Source organism: Adiantum capillus-veneris, chromosome 12, assembly GCF_014529385.1.
Source record: "Adiantum capillus-veneris isolate H3 chromosome 12, ASM1452938v2, whole genome shotgun sequence".
NCBI lineage: Eukaryota > Viridiplantae > Streptophyta > Polypodiopsida > Polypodiales > Pteridaceae > Adiantum > Adiantum capillus-veneris.
Window position 1 is genome coordinate 17,825,006 of NC_140942.1, and position 14,972 is coordinate 17,839,977.

The following is a 14,972-nucleotide window of genomic DNA, read 5'->3' on the forward strand; positions in this document are numbered from 1 at the left end:
ATGGTTTGAAATTACTCCGTTATATAAAGATTGGATCATGCAATGTGACATCCTCGCTCACAATCTAGAACTATGTCCTTCTTGCACGGTGACAAACCTCACGTACAACGAAAAACGAGGCCGTGAGATACATGAAATAGACAGTCTTGCTGCACTTACTTCAGTATTATTGTTGAGCGCTTTGGAACACGCAGAAGTCAAATACTCATGGACGATGTGTACTTCTTGTAAAACAACTAATTCCCATCAAAGATATATTGCCATTCATGCACCTGACTACATAGAGCGTATTCTCTCTACTCGACAAATACACACACAACTGCTTAGCATTATAGATGTATCAATCAGTGTGACAAAAACTACACATGCAATAGCACGAGGATCACTAGAGCGGAGGTCATTGCTAGATAACCCACTAATATCTTGGTCGAGTGCTGCTAGTCTACACTCTACAAGTCATGAGCTATCCTCCTTAAGCATTTCAGATGTCCTGGCTTTCAATATCAAGAACATTCCCATATTGCAGAGATATAAGTGCATGGCCGAATGACCACACAAAAGAATAGGGTTGTGCATATTGTCTGAAGAGGTTCTAGGAGAAATAATCCGTCGTCATTCAGAGGTACAACCCTTCGACTTGATGGAGTAAGCCCATAATGAAAACAGCTTCTCGATTTTGGAAACATTGGCTGAGCCATCCAGACAACACGCATATACTATATACGACACGCATGAGTTTGGTTCCATACAGCTCCGTAACGGAGATATGCTTCTCAATTGTGTTGCTTCCTTCATGTACAATGGCTTGCCAAGCCGGATATCAGATTTCAAAGACATCACAATAGAGTCAGCTCTTTTTCCGTTTTTCTTTCCTTATGGACATGGCCAGTACAATGGGCAGATTCGATTCAGTGACTACATTCGAATGAGAATTCACACTCTATTCTCTTTGTATACATTGTACAAGACATACCTCCTGCTAATGTACCAGCTGAAAAGTACAACAACCACCATTCTACAGAGAGACATCGACAAGTACAAAAGAGCACACAAGAATGCAAACGACGAGGAAGCCATAAGGAACATATTTCGCTTCAATCTCCCAGCGACAATTGCTAGCAGTCCATCCTGGCATAGACGTTCATTAAAGGATTTGATCACCATGGTTGATGCATGGGGTTTGCCAAACATATTCATTACTTTCACAGCTGATGAAGTGACCGCCACAAAATGGAATGAGATCCGGACAATCGAGATGATAGCTTGGACATTCAACGCTGAGTTCTCTTGGAAAGATTGTCCAGTTGAATGTGCATTGCTCTTCCACAATCGATTAAAACAGTTCATGAATCGCTATATCTTACAAGGAAACCAGATCCTGGGCCGAATTCATCACCACCTTGTATGGTATGAGATCCAAAACAGAGGATCCCTTCATGCCCATGTCATCCTATGGGTGGATGAGAACGACATCGAGCAAACACCATCAGAGATTTCTGCTCATATTCCTATTTCACTTATTGATGAAATACATGCAAGCACACTTCGTGATCTCGTCCTTAAGAATCAAATGCATGTATGTCGCGATGCATGTCACGTCCACAGCCACAACGACAAATGCAAGTACGGATTTCCATACGACATTCAGCCAAATCCGTGTCCATCTCTAGATTCCCATTCCTTGAAGTGGATGTACTATCGACCAACTCACGATGATCGGAATGTGGTTCCGTACCATTCAACTGTTCTTCTACTTTGGGGCGCTCATATGAATATCCAACATGTCACAAATTCATCTTTGTCGTATTATCTACTCAAGTACACAATGAAGACTGAAGATATTGGACCATTGAACATATCTGCAGAAGCGGCCACCAAATTGGGTTTGGAAGGCCTCGACAAGATTAAACTGCAACTGATAGCTGCTAATCTTTTGACTAAGCCAATTTCTGCCACAGAAGCTGCATTGAACTGCTTACAGATTCCAATCATAACAAAAAGCGACGCTGTATTCTACATAGATTCATCGCCTCGAGAACTCAAACAACATATCATGTCCAAATCACATAGTGTTGTGATGCACCCTATTGATTTGTATTGTGCTAGACCAACCACCCTTGAAACCTTGACATTCTTTGAGTACCACAAAAACCACCTTATAGAAAAACGTCAGCAAAGTGCACAATCTACACCTTTGCTGGACAACTATGGCAATGCCATTAAACATCAGAAAAGATTGGTCAAGTTCACCGAATACCATCCAGGACACCACACAAAAGCCTTCTTCTACAACATCTTGCTACGTCATGTATGCTTTCGAAGAGAGACAGAGCTTCTATCAGCTGATAATACAATGGGCTCTTACTTCGTAGAGTGTCAAGCAAGGGATTTGATCCAAAGCAATGAGGACTTGGAGATGTACATTACAGAGTACACACAAAGAAACATGCTAGTCAATGAACAAATCGATCAGCTTGTCCATATGATACTTCAAAAAATTGCATTGCGAAGAGCAAATGAAACAATTACATCTTCAACAGATAATGACCCAGGCATGGACCACCATCGACTGAAGTCACTAGCCATATTGAAGGAGTTCACTGCTGTAAATGACTCAGAACTCACAACGGAACAATCAAATATATACAACAAATTGTTGAATGCCAAGAATGGCTTGCATGTCGTCATAGGGACACCGGGAAGCGGAAAAACACATCTTATCAGATATTTGACATATGAGTATGTCAGACGAAACATGAGCGTCATACTTGCTGCATCGACAGGAGCTGCGGCAACAAGACTAAGCAGCATTGCATCTACAATCCATTATCAATTCAAGATACCAACAAGAAATCAACAGTACCCTCTCTCTATTCATGAAACCGACGAACGATATTTGGATATAAAAGAAGCAGATATTATAATCATAGATGAGCTGTCTATGTTAACACGGACCACTTTTGACCTTATCATAAGACAAATTATCAATGTAAGAAGAGGCACATTGACAGATCCCTTCAACAACACATGTATTCCCTTGCTCGGTGACCTTGCACAGTTGCCCCCAGTTTGTAAACACACACGGGACCTTTGTGAAGCATGCCATATCACAAGCTCGGTGCACTGGCTGCATGCAACTTTCTACAAGATGTCATGCTCCATACAACATGCAACGGACCCTGAACTCCTCCAATTCTTGACCATTATTTGTGAAAGAAGACCAACCACAGATGAGATCAACTGTACCTTGGGAGCATGCATTATAGATGAATCACATGTTCATGACTACATCAACGACTCCACTACAATAATTTGCACTCATAGATCAGACGTCCAGCACTACAACAACCTTGCCTTGAATAAGTTGTACAATCAAATCGACATTACAAAAGTTGACCTAAAGACGAACGCAGGTAACATAAATGTACTTTAGCAATGGCTCCTAGACCCTAAGTTCAACGAGCTGGACTCAATCGCAATTGGGGCTCGTTGCATGATCACTGAAAACATCGACTTAACAATCGGTGCAACAAATGGTGCAACATGTACTGTTGACGCCATAACGCATAACAACGAAGGTCAACTTATATGTATCGTTGTTCTCATTCATTGCATCGATGAAAAGATGACACTTCGTCGAACAAAGCATAAACGAACTGCAGTCAATGGCGCATGGTTTCACAAATCCACATTCCCCTTGACACTTGAATACGCCATGACTGGACACAAGGCACAGGGTGCAACAATTTCTACCAAAGTTCTTCTTATCTTCAGAGATGCATTTGCACCGGGGCTTGCATACGTCATGTTATCGCAAATCACAGATCGTCGCAATCTCCAAATTCTCAATCTACCAACTCCTGATATATTTCGCCCTGTTCCACTCCATGTTATACACGGAACTCATTAAAAATGTTTTGGTGGCTAGTAAATCATGTACTCTAATAGTTTATAAAATTTCCATATACCTTTGTTTTCCAGCATCTGTGCAAAAAATAATCTATAAAAATATAACTGATGTCTCAAGATTTTTTCCATTTTTTTGGTGGCTAGTAAATCATGTACTCTAATATTTCATAAAATTTCCATATACCTTTGTTTTCCAGCATCTGTGCAAAAAATAATCTATAAACTGCCATTAACTTGCACTGCACTCTTTGTAGCATTATCTTGCGCTCTACTTTTGTCTTGATTCTTATGAACACTTTCTCAATGCTTCTGCACAATTCTACTATTGGTTTTTTCAGTATGAACTCTAACCATGTCACCATTGCAGGCAACATAAATAACGAAGAGGATAAAATGAGCAATTCAAAGGTATACTGCTCTATAAACCATATCACATTATGATCCTGCAATGCACACAAAATACTGATCGCATTTGTATAACCTTGCAGAGACTTGTTACCCTTTTCAAGAAAAACATTGCCTCAAAGAAAAAACCCCAAATCGAACCACGTCAGTATCCAACAAAGAGACAAATGCATCTACTTAACCTGGCAGGTTGCTGGCTGGACACTTACATCAACGGTTTCGCAAACTACGCTGAACTGCGATTGTTAATAGACAGATCCGTAAAGCAGCTTGAACAAAACAAGAGCATGGGTATTAAAAGAGAAACATGTCAGCTCTACACACATGCAATTTCCTCTTTTTTTCCCTTCTTCTCATTGCTTTAAACATTAAAAAAACATGCTTTTTTACAAGGAAACCAAATTTGTTTGTCCCTTCTAATACTCCTTTTCTTTCTAGGTCTAATGAAAGAGATCATTTGCAAACTATCTATAGAGATTGACGTGCCCGAGGATCTCATGACAGTCGAGGATGGTAATCGTCTGCTTCAATTGAAGACACCAATAAAGCCCTACATTCTTGAGATGTTGTACTATGGCTACGATGTCGCGCTCGAGAACCTCTTAGATACAACGAACAATGACGCAAGTGAGATCTTCGCAAGCTTCAAGAGACAGTGCAACGACGAGCCACCATCAATTACAGAACAAAAGCTGATGTGGCAACACAACAAGGATGTTTACAAAGCACGTTTCGGAAGTGACTATCCATACGCTTTCATCAACATCGACAACCCACCCACAAGTGACACCACCATGAAAAAAAAATTCAAGAAATACCCCGCTCGATTATATAGTCTAATACTCTCAAGCTTCAGCATGCAATCTTACATTAATCCTGTTTCTTTCTTTCTTGCTTTTGTTGTGCAGAACATGACAACAAGCCTCAAGTTTTGCTTCTTGACCACGACAATCAACCGAGCAAAAAACAACGGACATTGAATACACAGTTTACTCCATCACATGCTGCCAAAATGGACGAAAGTACATAGGTGTCACAAACAATTTTGAAAGACGAAAGTCAGAGCACATTCGACAACCGCCTTCAAAAATGCGATCCAACGTTAATCGCTACCAACCATTCGAAGAAAACTTCATTTTTGACATACTTTCCGTCTCCAAGAATTTACATGTAGCACGTGCATTAGAAAAAACATTCATCAATACACATAGTAGTACAAGTTCATTTGGAAATAATATTCTACGAGCTCATCCCCCTCACTGCAAGAAATACATGTTCTTGAAACAAAAAAGAAAGATCTAAATTATCCTTGTCGCTGTCATGCACGTCTCAATGAAATCTGATTTTTTCTGTCTGCTAACACAACATCTTTTTTCTCTCTTTTTCCTCAATTATTCTGCACAAAAAAACAAGTAAACATTCGCAAGATTCCCATCAAGTAGTATTACTCATATATTGTTAAGAAACTCATATCAATCTCTATTGTTCCATATTTAAATCAATTTTGGGTCCTCCCATTTAAACTCAAAAAAAAAAACCAAGTGCCATATTCTCTTCACAAAGAAAAAAACGTTCCATTTCTCAAATCTACATATGCTTTTCACACAGTGCGAGCATTGGCAAACTAGTCATGCTCCTGCTTCTTTCAAATGTTAAATGTCAATTTCCATATGTGCTACTGTATTCTATAGATGTTACATAGCAAAGGCCCACCAAGCAAGACTAGTTGTCTTTTTTTATCCTCCGGAAAGCTCTCCTACAAGTTAGTTGGTCATCGATGAGACTATTCAATTTAACTAATAGCAAGTCAACATGTGTGTGAGACGCGCGCGAGAGAGAGAGAGAGAGAGAGAGAGAGAGAGAGAGAGAGAGAGAGAGAGAGAGAGAGAGAGAGAGAGAGAGAGAGAGAGGGGGGGGAGGGGCCGGGGGGGGGGAGGAGAAGAAGAAGAAGAAGAATTTCAACTTCATATGAGACAGTTAAAAGATTTGTGTGTGTGTGTGTGAGAGAGAGAGAGAGAGAGAGAGAGAGAGAGAGAGGGTCCATTTGCAGCAAAAGCATGTACATCCTTTGGTATGTCGAAAAGTTTGTCTCCACATACAATCTTCAGAGAAATTAGCAAAGATATTTTTACTTTTAATGTAGTAACATTAATAGGGTCAATGCATGAATGGTTGGTACACTTTTGTGGGTTGAAAGTTGTTTTTAGCTATTTTTTCAAAAGTGGAGATTGGTAAATTTTTTACATATTAGTTATAAACTTTACACCCGGTATAGATTTAGATCCTCCTTTTGAAGAGCTATCTAGTGATATATAATATGCCCTAAATTTTTTTCATTTTGGTGAGACATCTTTGGTCAAATACTTCCAAAAATAGATATATCCAAGTCCACCCAATCATGCTTTCACCCAATATTAATAATATTGGTGAAACTATTCATTTTAAATGAAAGTGGTAAATGGTGCTAGTAGGATTGATTTTGACAGGCAACCTTGCCCTTCAAATTTCCAAGAATTTATGATATTCTCAACATTCTAGTGGATTTTTTGAAGGGTAGCTCACATTGATGAGGGAGGGCAAGGAAACACCGTAGGAAGTACCATTGATTTAAGAGGAGACAAAATGTATGTTGGGATTTTCAAACATCATAGCGTGCCTTTGTAATCATATATGTCAAATCAAGTGAGCTCTGATGGAGTTATAGAGCCCCAATGTGTCATAAAATTTAATTTTTGTTCTACTTAATGATTTTGTCTCACTAGAATTGTCATTCAAGTAAGAGAAAATGAAATAGAGTGGAAGGACCAGAATTAAGATTATGACAAAAAGTGCACCATAGGACCTTATGGTTCCAAAACGTTGATGCTAGCTCTACAGGTGCTTAGAGAATCCTATAAGGGTTTAAACATATTTTTACAAAACCAAAACAACTACACTAGAAAGAGAAAGCACATGTCAAAGGACAATAAGACATGCAATGAAGTGCACTCATGGGGGCTAAGGAAGTTCCAAAAGATTAATGCCACTTTATAAGTAAATGAAACTTTTCCTAAGATCTCACAAGAATTTTATGAGTTTCAAAACGAAAAGTATGGCTTACTAAGGGTGTGAACAAAAAGGCAAAGTGGGTAGAAAGGCTTGTGAATGGGCAAGGGTCTTAGAACCTCGAGGGTTCACTATATACAAATCCTATATAGCATGTGTGTTCAAGAGGTTTTTATAAAACCCCCTCTTCTACACTCTTTTATGTATATAGAGACACCTTATGTACTACCTTTTTTCTATAAAAAGACCCCTTATGTACCGAAATTTTCTATTTTCCAATTTAAAACACCCCTATGTACATATTTTTTTGTAACTTCATAAGATTAATCAACCCCTTTTGTTGAACTCATGTGCTATTGTACATATTTTAGAGTGACCTCCCCAAGCATAAAAGATTCATTTCACTCTTCAAAATTTCAAGAGAGTCCAAATTCTCACATTCAATTATGCCTTCTCATGCATTTAAGCTACATTTAATGGGTGAAGGCACATTAACATAGTATGTTATCTACCTTAACTAACGGGTAGCTAACATATACAAAGGGGTACTTTTGATAGCATACATCGAATGGATTTTATGTGACATAGAAAACATTTGGAAATGACAACAAAAGTCACATGCCATTTCAAGCACTAAGCTCAATTATGAAGGTAGATTGGAGTCTGCATGCATAGCACCATTGCTCGTCTATACCAGTGTGTGTGGGCACTCTCAAGTAAATTGTGGAAGCATGAGGGAGAGTAGGAAAAGCTTGCTCCTTGGAGCAGAGCAAAGTTCTCCTAAAATGTAGGGCTCCCCACCCTTGCAAGAAACCGCATAGCAACAAGTGCAAGGTCATAGAAGAAGATCCCCAAAGGTTCTATAGCAACACATTTGAGGTGAGGCTTTTCCCCACTAATGCAAAATTCTCTTGTCTAGAGAGAACACCATCTACTCTCCACCCAATTGGGCGGCCTAAAGGCAAGCAAAGCCGGGCATTTTCTGCACTTGACATTGATAGCGACAAAGAAAACACACGGATGCAAAAGAGGGAGAAGAGTGTCTCAAGTATGGATCTCTCTCTCTCTCTCTCTCTCTCTCTCTCTCTCTCTCCACACCAGTCTACAACCACCTACTATGCAATTTTAGTCAATTCTCTAAACTTTTTCAATTAAATGGAGGTAACCCAAGGTGCATTACCCCCTCAAGTAAGTATTTTCCATACAAAGGAATATTTTCACATCTAGTATGGCCTTGACATAGAAGGCAAGGACCGAAGGCTATTGAAGGTCTCTGATGTCTCTAAGATAGACTAGTAGTCAATATTCACACACTTGAGGGATACAGTACACGATCAAGTGCAGTAAAATTTTGCTAGAGTAGTTCCAGGACCTTCTGGTGTTTTACAACAAGGTCTACCAAATTCAACCTATGAATATGCAGGTCAACATGTTTATTTCTAGAGCATATGTCTTGTAGTTTAATCCTCACATTCTGAAAGTTGGCAAGGTAGTAGTGTTTTCTTAGCTGTTGTGGCGGAATAACACAACAATGACCTCCACAAAATTGGCCCCTTTAACACCTATAGCCTCTGTTGGAATCTAAACAATGGTGTGGGTGAGTCTACTATCGATAATATCCTAGATTGAAGTGATCTCAATCTCAAGATCATCTCCAGGAAGACACGGCTTATCAGTCAAGCATGCAGATTACATGGCCAAACCGTGGAAGTTGAGAGCTCTCATTGAAGATATATAGTTAAGCCTAAGAGTGTCCAAAGATGAAAATGCAATATGCTTTAACAAATTTGAAGCTACAAAAGTGCAAAAATTGAGTGATAAGAAATTTGCTAAAGCGCTTGGACTATTGCACGAAAAAATTATTATAACTAAGTTGAGGTTGGCAGCTTGCATGAGGGAGATTTTATCAGAAGAAGTAGCTAGAAGCACAAGAGTCAATGCTAGTGGTGCTTGGAAGAGGCACAATAGAGGCAAACAATGTTTCCATGCTCACATTAATATTCGAGCTTGATTTCCGAACATGATATCTAGAATAGGTACGATGCTAGATAATAGTACCACTATGCTAGTTAGCAATGTCATCCCGCTCCTTAGCATAGCAACAATGCTAGATACGAGTGACATAATGTTGCTTAATAGTGCCACCATGCTAGCTAACACTGCCTCATATGCTAGTTAACACTCCAACATCATAGCTAGCAATGTCATCACGCTTCTTTACATAGAAAAATGCTAGATACAAGTGACATAATTGCTGGAATTAGGGTTGCAGAGAAATGCACATAGCTTGGAGAAGACGAAGGAAGCTCAAGGCACACAATAGAGAGTGTATTACTTAGTGTGCAATGGAAAGATAGATATCCCTAGAGTGATGGGCGTATGGGTGTAAGCATGTTAACTTGTCATGCTTTTTGTGCTAGTTATCATGTGGCAACAAGCATATCTTGTAAGCATAATGATAGTGTAACTTTTCAAACGTGTGGGAATCCATCAAATATTTCAAAATAGGGAGACCACCCTGAATCCACTTTCCTGACCATTTACGCAGTGTTACTCTGTGGGGAGTGGGGCAGTCAAAATGCGTGGAGAGAAGCGGAGTGGGGCAGTCAACATGCATGGAGAGAAGCGGGACGCAGGGGCCAGAGGTAAGAGAGAACCAAAAACAAAGTCGAGAGTTGAACTTTCTGCTGCTTCTTCTCTGCCCCGAAAAAGGGTGAAGCTCTCTGATTCCCCAGCATCCCCAATGGCAAAGACCTTGCATACAAAGGGGAAGGATGACTCAGGTACTCTCTCTCTCTTTCTCTCTCTCTACCTCATTATGATTTGCGAGGATAGTTGCTGGTGCTGTCTTGGCTGGAGAGTTGTCCCTTGATGTCGGCTTTAGCAGTAGGACATCTTGTGAATAGTCACTTGAAATACAATCGCTCAAGTCGAAGTCTGGCTCAAGAAGCACAAACCAGTGTTTGATTTGAACCTTGAAATTGGAAGGAAGTGCTCAATACTGCACTTTCCTACTGCTAATCTTGTGACATTGGGGGTGTGCAGGCCGATGGAAAGCTCCAAAGTTTACAGTCCCAGTACAGAGCAAGTTCTGTATTAAAGCAGAAGAGTTCAATGATGTTCACGGCCTCTCCCTGGCTGGTTCCAACCCCAAACTAGTGAGGTGGGATCAGATTAGTGATGTGGAGTGGTTCAGTGTTTTCAGAGAGTCAAAGAATTGTAGTCACTATCGCATTAAATGCAGTTGTTTGCGTACTGATATGTTCGACCTGGTGATGCAGCTGCATTACAAGGTGTACCAAAAGCCCCCAACAAACATGGAGATCAACTCTGCATTCGCCAAGGGGTTTGTAAAAGAATTCAGCCCGACGGCAATTGCAAGTAGCTCAGCCATGCAATTCAATTGGGCTGAATTCGCTGTCCAGCATTTGCAGGACCTCCGAGAGAAAGGGTACTACGAGGCCCATGTCGAAAAGTGGAAGATGCGCAATGTATGTCTAAACATCGAGGAGGTGCAAGCTGAAATGAATGAGGATACCAAGGAGACACCCATCTCTCGCCATAGACTCACCAGCAGGCTGAAAGCCTGTCATTTTTTGGCGTTGAGAATTTGCAGCACATAAAGGCTGCCGCTGAAATTCTCAGCAAACAACTGCAAGATGCTAAAGAACATCTTCTAACTGCAAAATCAGACTTTGAAGCTGCGAGGGTTGTCCAAGCAAGCAATGCTAGGGTCACCCCAATTGTGCTTGCTATGAGACAAAAGCTTCACGACGCTGAAAATGAATTACAGAGGTTACTACAGAGCGACAACGTGGATGCAAAGAGGGAAATAGAGTGTAAAGTAAAAATAGAGACATTTAAAGAGACATTGGAAGGTTTGGCATTTCCTGACAGTGAGGACACTCTTGCTGCTGACTCAACTTGTCGGCGTGTAAGTGCGTGGCTTTTATGCTTCTACCGTATGATTGGAATATGTGCACAACAAACCTATGTACTTACCATGCTCCTCTTTTTTTTGGTGTGCAGATTAATGTGGAGGTTATGGAAGCAAAAGTGAATGCATATGAAGGTCAACTGCAGCTCCTAATGCACATGAGCAAGATGCTACAAGGCTCCTCCATTCTCACTGCCCTGTGTAATATGGCTATGGGCACTTTTATAGAAAGTATAGAAGGGGTATACGATGGGACGATGATCAACCCGTGTAGTGGCTGTAGTTTGCCACTTGAAGTAAAGGGAATCTCCGCCACGGTCAAGATGCCCTATGGGTAGCTAGCACTTTCTCTGCTTTGCAGCTGCATGCTCCTTGTCGACAAAATGTAGAGATGTGACCTGCCAGCAAAGGATACCACAAGAATGGTGTTGGAAACCCACAGGGCAAAGACATCCAATCACACCAACATCTGGTAAGATTGTACAGGGTGTGCTAATTAGCATACCCAATGTGTTAATTAGAATATTTAGTGTGTTAACTGGATATGCTAATTAGCATATCTTGTATGCTAATTAGCATATTGGATATGCTAATTAGCATATCTTGTATGCTAATTAGCATACTGGATATGCTAATTAGCATACTAGGTATGCTAATTAGCATAATGGGTATTCTAATTAGCATACAAGATATGCTAATTAGCATACCGAGTGAGAATATTGAGTGTGTTAACTGGATATGCTAATTAGTATACCCTGTGCTCAATGTACAGATTGGAGTAAGTTTGGCATATTAGCATATCTAGTAAGTTAACTACCATATCCAAATGCTAACTAGCAAACTGTATATGTTGATTAGCATACTGGGTATGCTGATTAGCGTATTGGGTATGCTGATTATCATACTAGATATGCTTATTAGCATATTGGATATGCTAATTAGCATACTGGATATGCTAAATAGCATACTGGGTATGCTAATTGGCATAGTGGGAATGCTCATTAACGTACTGGGTATGCTGATTCACGTACTGAGTATGCTGATTAGCATACTGGATATGCTTATTAGCATATTGGATATGCTAATTAGCATACTGGGAATACTAAATAGCATATTGGGTATGCTAATTAGCATACTGGATATGCTAATTAGCATACTAAAGACAATCCTTGTATGCTAGCTACTAGTAGTCCCAGTATGCTAATTAGCATATCCAGTATGCTAATTAGCATACCCATTATGCTCATTAGTATACCCAGTATGCTAATTAGCATATCTAGTGTGCTAATTAGCATATCTTGTATGCTAATTAACATACTTGTGCTCAGTGTACAGACTAGAGTAAGTTTGTCATAATGGAAAATCTAGTAAGTAAGCTACCATCTCCAGATGCAAACTAGCATATTTGATATGCTAGTTAGCATACTCAGCAATTCGAATTAGCATACAAGGCTTATCAGCATAATGGATTCCAATGTATGCTAGGCCGCACACATAGTCACAGCATATCAAACATTTTCTAGCATACATGACATGCTTATATGAGTCCTAATCCACATTTTTTGTTGCAGGCTTGGGGTAGTCCCTCCGTGATGTGGGCAATGTTCATGACACGAAGGGCAAGGGAAAGGCTGTAATGGAGGACCTTTCGATCGAGGAGAGTGATGAGTTGGATACAGGTGAGAACCCTTCGATGGAGAAGGGTGTTGAGCTGGATGCAAGGAGTGAAGGGGTGGATGAGGGCTCCCAGCAGATGCCAAATGAAAGCATGAAAACAACAGAGGAAGGCGGTGATGTGAGCAGGAACTCAAAAGATGAAAAAGAAGATGATTTTTTTGTCATGGCTCCTCGTGTGCCAGCGATGCCTGCTACTGCAACTGACAAATCAGAAGCTTCTCAGCAGACAGTGGCTAGTGGCTCAGGGGAAACTTTGAAGAATGACAACATAGAAGATGAGCAAGAAGCTGGTGACAACAGCCCTCTTGAGGGTTTTTTGCGTAAAGCTTAGCTGAAAAGAAAAGTTGGCCTTGAAGAGGTACCCGAAGACATTGCAAGCACAGCCTGTGGTTTGGACAAGGCTGAAAGCTCCAAAGGTGAAAAGAAATCCACCCGCTCAAGAGGTTGCAAAAAATTGTGTTGAGACTTATTGCTCCCTACCCGGTTGTGCCCTTCACTGTATATGCTAGACCATTTTGAAACCCAAATGCGTATTGTAACTGACATGCATTTTGTTTTCCAATGAAAATGTATTTTTGTGCAATATAAATCTGAGCAGCAGTTCATTGTAATAGTTCATTGTATTTTTGCGGTTTTTCTTTTTTAAACTTGTTCATTTTGTATCGCGGTTTCCCTGCAGAGGAAGAGAAACAGGCATTAATCGTCATGCCTGATGCAACTGCGGCCATGCAATGGCAGAAATTACGGAGATGGCGAGTCCACAAAGCCAGGCAGTTAAGGAGATAGAAAATGGAGATTGAAAAACGCCTTGAACGATATTCAGAGCTTGCTCGTAGTATTATTGAGCGCCTAAATTATGTGCACCCAAGTGGGCGGGTTATTTTTGTTGAATGGTATCCTCTACCAGACCTAATATGGGTGCCTAAGCGTTTATGTGATGAAAAAAGGGCTCTGGTGCTGGACTTGAACGGTCTTTTGGTGGCAATGGTAGAGCCTCGCTTTGGTGAAAAGCCCCCGGCATATGCAGATGAAATGCTGAAATACGATGTACTTGATAAGCAGGTGTTCTGTCGCAAGGACAACCTTTTTTTTTTGGACTGGTGCCTGCAGTTCTTTAATGTGTTTATATGGAGCACAAGCCTCCATAGTAAAGTCATGAGTATTTGCCGTACTGTTTTTAAAGAGCAGCTGCCAAAGATTACTGGGTTTTTTGCTCAAGTGCACTGTACAAAGCAATCCTGGCAGATCCAGAGAAAACCTGTGTTTATCAAAGACTTATCCTTGTTCTGGAAACACACTCCGGGGTACAACGCCCAAAACACACTTATAATCGATAATAGATTCTACAAAGTGTTTCAGAACCCACCACAAACTTGGCTTGTTACTCCTAGTCTAGAGCACCAGAGTGCTGAGCAGAGGGAAAAGTTCCTTATAGAAACTTTGAAGTCCTGGATTTTTCTTTGGCTACAAACGGATGATCGGAAAGCATATGTTGCTGATAATGTGTTTGAGACAGGCTCAGACGAGTTTTCTGATGCAGTCGTCAAACGTTTGCTTGACATTGAAAAGAGGGATATAGAGGCTAAAAGACTGGAAGAAATTCGTCGCAAACAGCGGGAAGCTGACCTAGAAGCAGAAAGAGAGAAAGAAAAGCTGGAGAGGGAAAGAAGAGAAAGTGAGGAGCATAGTGTCAACCTAGAAGCAGAGGAGGAAGCAGAGAGAAAAGAAAAGAGGCAGCAGGAAGAAGACAAACAGCGAGGACAACCCGGTCACTACCGAGGAGGCCTTAAGGGTTTTTGGGGCAGTGACTGTCATTGTAAAATGGAACCCTATGTAAATAATTTTATGCTGGCAATTAATGTACACAATTTGATAGTTAGCATGCTGACACAAGATGTAAACAGTTTGATAGTTAGCATGCTGGCAATTAATGTAAACAGTTTGATAGTTAGCATGCTGACCAACTTTATAATAAACTGCATACCCTTACAGCAAAGTG

The 14,972-nt window shown here is 40.5% G+C and overlaps 3 protein-coding genes across 3 annotated transcripts; all 3 read left to right on the forward strand.

Moving 5' to 3' along the window:
* Positions 1–766: 766 nt before the first annotated feature.
* On the forward strand, positions 767–3,433 carry LOC147445379 (uncharacterized). The gene has a single exon (XM_086524577.1). The coding sequence runs from the start codon at positions 767–769 to the stop codon at positions 3,431–3,433; it is 2,667 nt and encodes an 888-aa protein (XP_086380703.1).
* Positions 3,434–3,493: 60 nt separating this feature from the next.
* Positions 3,494–3,910, forward strand: LOC147445380 (uncharacterized). The gene has a single exon (XM_086524578.1). It carries the CDS (start codon positions 3,494–3,496, stop codon positions 3,908–3,910), a length of 417 nt encoding a protein of 138 aa, XP_086380704.1.
* An 847-nt stretch (positions 3,911–4,757) lies between these two features.
* LOC147445381 (uncharacterized) lies at positions 4,758–5,344 on the forward strand. The gene is made up of 2 exons (XM_086526018.1): positions 4,758–5,097; positions 5,223–5,344. The coding sequence occupies exons 1-2, from the start codon at positions 4,758–4,760 to the stop codon at positions 5,342–5,344; spliced, it is 462 nt and encodes a 153-aa protein (XP_086382144.1).
* The last annotated feature ends 9,628 nt before the right edge of the window (positions 5,345–14,972 follow it).